General features: G+C 42.6%; 1 protein-coding gene across 1 annotated transcript in view; it reads right to left on the reverse strand.

Annotated features, from left to right (window-relative positions):
* Positions 1 to 7,500, reverse strand: part of LOC103519591 (leucine-rich repeats and immunoglobulin-like domains protein 1) — a gene marked incomplete at its 3' end in the record, with an annotated part of 17,184 nt that overhangs the window by 9,545 nt on the left and 139 nt on the right. The window contains exons 1-3 of the mRNA XM_026831044.1: positions 7,475 to 7,500; positions 7,120 to 7,317; positions 5,322 to 5,496 (exon numbers count right to left, since the gene is read on the reverse strand). The exon at positions 7,475 to 7,500 is cut by the window's right edge and continues 139 nt beyond it. Of these exons, the coding sequence (XP_026686845.1) occupies positions 5,322 to 5,496; positions 7,120 to 7,317; positions 7,475 to 7,500 (399 nt within the window). The remainder of the gene's footprint in view (positions 1 to 5,321; positions 5,497 to 7,119; positions 7,318 to 7,474) is intronic.

Here is a 7,500-nt window from a genome sequence, read left to right on the forward strand (position 1 = left end):
GCTGTGGGACTATAAACAGGGAGGAGAACAGCTAACCCTAACCAGCCTAGCAAGCTGGCAGTTCCTCAAAGGGTTCTCTCTGCTTTTAAAGACCAAGTCCTCACGATGGTTGACTGCGGTTCAGGACGAGCCAGCCAATTTAACATGGCTAAAGCTAGAGACCATCACCCTGGTGTATAGCAGATACAAAAAGACATCTTTTCTTTATTCTGCTATCGCCATTCGGCGAAAGCTAAAGCCGCTAGAACACCAACAACAACAACCTCAGCATAACATATATAAGTCCTTTACCTTCAAAGTCTCCTTCCTCTATCAAAGCTATTCGGTTGTGCAGTAGTTCGAGTTTCCTCAGGTTCTCCAGTTTAGACAGGGATGTCTGCGGGACTCTGGTTAGCTCGTTACCGCCCAGGTTCAACCGCTTCAGTTTCCTGGAAACAGGAGACATGGAAGGTTAGAATAGAATCCCTGTTTATACTGCCAGAATGAGACTGAGAAGTCCCTTTACCCCAGCAGTCTAAACAAGATCTTGGGAGAGGCAAATAGCCTCAAAAGTTGGGTTACTCGTAAGCTCTTACGTCTCCAATTCATTGAAGAGATGGGAATCAGCTTAAATCCGTATACAAAAATCCCACGCCCCACTCTGAGGCTTAGGTAAAGGTCAAATAGCCCCCAAAAGTTGGGTTAAGCTTATACAATTATATTGGATGGCATATTGCACGAGGCCAGTAACTGGACTGTCCACAAGCATCATGTCTATTTTATCAACCTCTTCCATGGGCATGGCTGATTTGCAACTTCTAGAGGAGGGGAAGAAGAGGGACGATAAGAAGAAGAAAGGAGGAGTAGGAGGAGGAAGAGGGAAGAGGAGGAGGAGGAAAAGGAAGAGAAGGAGGAGGAGGAGGAGGAGGAGGAAGAAAAACTCCCGTTTTGGTGTGAAAATTTATTGAAATTTTTCTGAACTTTGGCGATAAAAAATTCACACAACCTTTACCTATCGTTTTGGGATATTTGAAAAATGATTCTTTTGAAAAATGGTGAGACTCCTTTGGGATTTGATAAGGGATTATTTTTATCCTGTAGGACTTCGTAAAACGAATCAGTACTATAAAGAAAAGAATCCTAGACTAGACAAGCTTTTGTCAGGATTTGGTAGAGGGATGTTTCTACTCACTACAGGTTAGCTGAAGGACTTTTCTGTCCTCTTCAGTGGAAAAGGTTCTAAGAGGGAATTCTTATGGGATTTAGAGGAACTCTTTAATCGTGTAGGATTGTCCAAGGACTAATTCTGTGAGAGGAGTATACCCGCTCAATCGATCTCAGGGATGGTTTAGAAGCTGTTTTCGACGTTTTTTGGTGCCCTCCCTCTCTCTGCCGGTTCGGTGAACCGTTTCCTGGCGTTTCTTTTTATGACATTTGTTTAGTCATTCTTGACAGCGACGTCCTTACTGCTTACTGGAGCTTGATTCTGAAACAAAAGAAAAGAATTTCTTTTAGTACTAGCTTCTACGTTCCTACAAAATACCTCATCTGGCGAGAAAAGTACCTATACGTATACCACCAAACATCTAGTTTTTAGTTTCTTCACTCAATGTGTCGTCTGCCCCATTTTCGAAAACATGTCCCATTTTTGAAAGCTATGTCCCATTTTCGAGTGCTACGTTTGTGATGTCTGGAGTTTTTCAAAAACCACACCACCACCATCTCTACCTCCTCATCTCATCTTCTTCCTCCTCCTCTTCCTACTCCACCTACTCCTCCTTCTCCACCACCATTACCACCACCACCATCACCACATCCTGAGCTATACATACACCGTCACTTCCCAAGCAACATGCAGCAAGTCACTTTATCTCTCACATCTCCTTATTTTAAACTCATAAATAAAACACAAGTGTACTGTAATAACATGAGAGAGAATATTGGGGTAGAGGGAGGGAGAAAATCTTGCGTTCTTATTGGGACAACCTTAATATACTTATGTAGGAGAGAGGAGACTGAGGCTAGAATGTGGAATAGAGCGAAAGAGATGGAGAGAAAAATAGTTAGGAGGGCGTACTGGTGTAGAGAGGCAAGAGAGAAAGAGGAAAAGAGAAAGAGAAAGAGGCTAAAGAAGAAGAAAAAGAGAGAGCCAATTGAGAGAAAAAGGAAATTTCGAGGGAAAAAGAAAGAGAAGAAAAGGTAATAACAAGAACAAGTAGTTTAAGATCAAAGTGTGAAGTGTGAATAGAGGAATTTGAAAAGGAGAGAAAGAGAGGGCCAATAGGGAGAAAGTTGATGAGATATGAAAGACAGACATAAACATATGTATGTATTCAGTGTAGAGGGAGATAAGCGAGGGAGAGAGAGAGAGGGAGGGAAGGAGAAAGAGAGAGAGAGAGAGACGATTGAAGCTCTGGAGTCTAGGAAGTCAGATTGTCGAGGATAGGTAGAAGATGTAATAATAAAGAGAGAGAGAGAGAAGGTGAGACAAGGACTTAAAATGTCTGGTATCTAAGATTGTCTAACCCTAGCTGGAAGCTGTAATGAGATAAAGAAAGATATAGAGAATGAACTAGAAAAGAGAGAATGGGAGAGAGAGGGACATGTCTTTGTTAAGTGTGTGAGAGAGAGGAAATGGGGGCGAGAGAGAGAGAGACATGACTTTGTTAAGTGTGTGAGAGAGAGGAAATGAGGGGGAAAAAATGTAGTGGTATGTATGTATGGTAAGAGACAGAAGATATGACTTTGCTATGAGTGAGAGAGAGAGGAAATGAAAAAAATGTAGTGGTATGGTGGTGAGAGACAGAAATAAAGACATGGAGTGAGAGAGCGCAACAATTGCCCCATTTTCGTGTGAAGGAAAGAAATTGTTTAACAAAAACATCGGAACATCAGGAAGGAGAAAAAGAAGAAGAGGGAATAGACGAAATAAGAGAAGGAGAAGGAAGGAAAAGATGCAGGAGGAGGAGAAGAAGGAAGAGGAGGGGTAGTAGACGGAATGGAAGAAGGAGAAGAATAAAAAGAAAAGAAGAGAAAGAAGGGGAGGAGAAGGAGGGGGAGTAGACGGAATAAGAGGAAGAGGAGGACAGAAAAGACGAAGGAAAAAGAAGAAGAGGAGAAGGAAGAGGAGGGGGAGTAGACGGAATAAGAGGAGCAGAAGGAGGAAAAGAAGAAGCAATAAGAGGAGCAGAAGGAGGAAAAGAAGAAGCAAGAGGAGAGAGAAAAATAGTTAGGAGTGCGTACTGGTGTAGAGAGGCAAGAGAGAAAGAGGAAAAGAGAAGGAGAAAGAGAAGGAGGCTAAAGAAGAAGAAAAAGAGAGAGCCAATTGAGAGAAAAAGGAAATTTCGAGGGAAAAAGAAAGAGAAGAAAAGTTAATAACAACAAACTGTTCCTCCTCGGGTTGAAACTTTTTTCACCTCCTAAAATTGTCGCTGTGGTACTTTCTGCAACTGTGCTACGTTCATACCAAAGGACTGAATGTGTAAAAACTGTTGCAGAAGGACTTGACATACACAAGAAAACAAAATTGGGGACAATAAAACCTGAACTCAGGCATAATATTTCTTCATTTATCTCTCTCTTCCTCTTCCTCCCTCTCCCTTTCTCTCTCTCTCTCTCTCTCTCTTTCTTCCCTCCCTCTCTCTCTCTTCCTTATTTTTTCTTTCATTCTTTCTTTTCCTTCTCTCTTTCTTTCGTACTCATGTATCTCACTTCTTTCTATGGCATCTGTGTCTCTTTTACCCTCATCTCTCTGTGTTTCTCTCTCTCCCTCACTCTTTCCTTCCATCAAGCAGAAAGGGGAGGAGGAGAAAAATAAAGAAGTGGAAGGAAGATAAGGAGGAAGAGGAGGAGGAGGAGGAGGAGGAGAAAGAAGAAGGGGAGACAGAGGAAGAAGAATATGTTGCATAACATGCTGAATATAGGTACATTGCATACACACAGCATTATTATCAGGGCTGAATGTAGAGAGGAAGAGAGCAACAGACTAACAGAGTCAAAAGAGATTTATTTCCCCAGATTAAATGCTTTGCAATTTGCATTTTTGATCATCTAATCAAGGAGAGCAGGAAGGTCTTCCTTCCATCCCCTTCTTTCCTACCTATCCCATCCAATCCTTTCAATGTCATCTGTCTCTATTCCTCCCTCATCTCTATCTCTCTCTCTCTCTCTCTCTCTCTCTCTCTCTCTCCTACTTTCTTATATGTACCTCCCTTTTATGGCTCTCTTCTTCTTCTCTCTTCTCTAATGCATCCCTTTTTTGGAATTTTATCCATTCCCTTTTCCTCCTCTCTCTCCTTCCCCTAATCTTCCTCTTTCAATGTCATTTATCTCCATTTTTTCTTTCTATCTCTCTCTCCCTCGTTCTCCTCCTCTTCTCCTCTCTGACACCTCCCTGTTTAGCTCTTCTTCCATTGTCTTCCTTCTCTATCTCTTTTGGATTCCTCCCTTCCTCCTATCCCTTTTTTCTCTCTTCTTCTTCTTCTTCTTCAGATAAGAGATCTTGTTGTGTTTCTCCCTTTATTTACGGTTCTGCTTTCTTCCATGTGTCTCTGTCACTCTCTACTTGTCAATCTGTCTCGTCTTCTTTCTTCTTCTTCTTCTTCTCCTCCTCCTACTTCTTCTTATTTTTATTCTTCTTCTTTGTTTTCCTCCTTCTTTGTTTATCTTTTTTTTCCTTGGGTTCTTCAAGTATCTTCTCTTCCTCCTTTTTCCTAGTGCTTGTTCGTTTCTACTTCTTCTTCTTCTTCTTCTTCTTCCTCCTCCTCCTCCTCCATTCCTTTGTTTTCTCTCTCACACATTCCCTCGCACGTGACTGTTAAAGAACACAGTCGTGTCATGTTCGAAGGACATGATGTATGCCCTTGAAAGATAAGGAGTTAGTTGAAGACAAAAACAAAGAGGGATGAAGGGAGGGAGAGGGAGCAAGAGAGGGTGAGGGAAAGAAAGGGAAGGGTGAGGGATAAATAGATAAATCTAAAGACGAAAAAGAGAACTATAGAGGAAGAAAAGAAGATAGACATGCGGATCAGATGAGGAAAAAAAAGAGTTAAAAGCAGAAAAAACAAGGGAAGAGTTTTTAAGATACATATTTGACAGAGGGAACTGTAACTTCTAGGGTCTTAATGTCCCGAAACCGAAGAGAGAACGAAGACAGGATAGGAGAAAACCAACTGTTCAGAGAACGAACCTTATCCCTTCACAATAAAATCCCCTTCGGGTGGGAATCGAACCCGTGGCCTAGCGCTTACAAGGCAGACGCGCTACCAACCATGCTAACTAGGCTGGCTTCCGAATTATTAACAAAGGGCTGAAACTAAATCTTTAACAACTGGAGAACTTACCAATGGAGCTGAGCGAAGACTCCTCGACCACGGCCAGGCTGGAGTTGTGGATGGTCAGGTGTCGAATATCCAGCCCGAAGAAGATGAACCCAGTCAACTTGGGAAGATTATTGTGACGTAGCTTCAGATAGAAGATGATCAGACCGGATTTAGACTTGAGAGTAGTCATGGTGTGCTGAGGGAAAAGAAGAAAGGAAGCTTTTAGTTGCAAATGTTTGTAACAAGATTTGACTAAAACATGCTAAAGAAGAAGATGAACCCAGTCAACTTGGGAAGATTATTGTGGCGTAGCTTCAGACAAAAGATGATCAGACCGGATTTAGACTTGAGAGTAGTCATGGTGTGCTGAGGGGAAAGAAGAAAGGAAGATTTTAGTTGCAAATGTTTGTAACAAGATTTGACTAAAACATGCTGAAGAAGAAGATGAACCCAGTCAACTTGGGAAGATTATTGTGGCGTAGCTTCAGATAGAAGATGATGAGACCAGATTTAGACTTGAGAGTTGTCATGGTGTCATAGTTGTCAGGAAAAAGAGAACAAAGGAAGTTCTTGGTTAAAAATATTTGTAACAAGGATTTATCCGAAACCGAAACATACGAAGAGCTTGGAGAGATTCACTCCCTTTCTTCATAGTAAGAAATTGGATCGATCTGCAATTGAAATTATACTTCCAGATCATGCACAGAAAGCTCACTCTGAGGCTCAAGTGTAGGTGTGAACAGCCCCAAACGATGGATTGAGCTTATACGAACCCAAAATCCAATGAGGTCATCAACAAATAAAAGCCTAAGTTAGCTTGAAGGACAGCGCGTCTGCCTTGTAAGCGCTAGGTCGCAGGCTCGATTCTCGCTTGAGGCGAACATTATTCTACTTCTCGGAACGGCTGATGGCTTTTTCCCATCTTGTCTTCCTTCTCTTTTCGCTTTCGGGACTGCAAGACCTCAGTAGTTACAGTTCCCTCTTATCAAACCATTTCTTCTTCTTCTGCTCCCTCGCCTTTTACCGTGTTCAGACGGGGTCGGCGTTTTTCGTCAGCTCCTCAATCAGCCTATATCAAACTTACATTATTCTACTCCTCGGAACGGCTGAAGGCTTTTTCCTATCTTGTCTTCCTTCTCTTTTCGCTTTCGGGACTGCAAGACCTCAGTAGTTACAGTTCCCTTTTATCAAACCACTTCTTCTTCTTCTGCTCCCTCGCCTTTTACCGTGTTCAGACGGGGTCGGCGTTTTTCGTCAGCTCCTCAATCAGCCTATATCAAACTTCTAAAAAAAGTTCAAAAAATCAAACCCCTATACTCCCTATAGTGTTGAATGGAGCAGTTGCAAATAGGTAAAAATTATAGATGAAGGAAAAATTCAACTTTAAGGTACAATGATACCCCTATTTACCGTGTCTTCATATTATCTTACGTTGTTGTTTTCTATAATTCCTATATGTTTCTAACTTGAGTATTTGATTCCAAGCTTAGTTCTCCTTCGAAGTGTTTATTTATTGTCTGGAGTATACGGGATTTCATGAACTTAAGACATATTAAGTATGGGAATTGCCAAATCCAAATCTCTGTATTATTTTCATACCAGGCAACAAATGTCATCCCTATGCTAGCCACTCACTATCAGGTAGACCTGACGAAGGGTAGGTACACCTGATCAGATCTACTTCATAGCGTGTGTGTGCTCATCAGGTAGACCCGACATTCGGACCTTTTCAGCCGTACCTGTCAGTTCTACCTGATAGTGAGTGGCTGGTCTTAGCCTAACATGCAAGAAGATAAATAGCAAAAGAGTTTATGCATACCTGAATCTTCTGGTTGTCAGTGAACTCGCACAGAATGTCCAGTCCATTCTTCTTCACGCTGCACTGGCACGGGGAGATCTCGTTGTGGGGAGGGCACTGTTGTACGCTCTGCAGGAGACAGCAGGGGAGAAGGAGGAGGAGGCAGAGGAAGGATGTGGCCAGAGACGATCCGAATTTGGGCGCGAGGAAGGTTTGGACCCGCCGACTGTATGTGGTGGGTCGGAAGACATCCATGACTGAGGGGATTTTGACACTGTTGTACGCTCTGCAGGAGACAGCAGGGGAGAAGGAGGAGGAGGCAGAGGAAGGATGTGGCCAGAGACGATCCGAATTTGGGCGCGAGGAAGGTTTGGACCCGCCGACTGTATGTGGTGGGTCGGA

This window comes from Diaphorina citri, unplaced genomic scaffold (assembly GCF_000475195.1).
Source record: "Diaphorina citri unplaced genomic scaffold, Diaci psyllid genome assembly version 1.1 scaffold2824, whole genome shotgun sequence".
NCBI lineage: Eukaryota > Metazoa > Arthropoda > Insecta > Hemiptera > Psyllidae > Diaphorina > Diaphorina citri.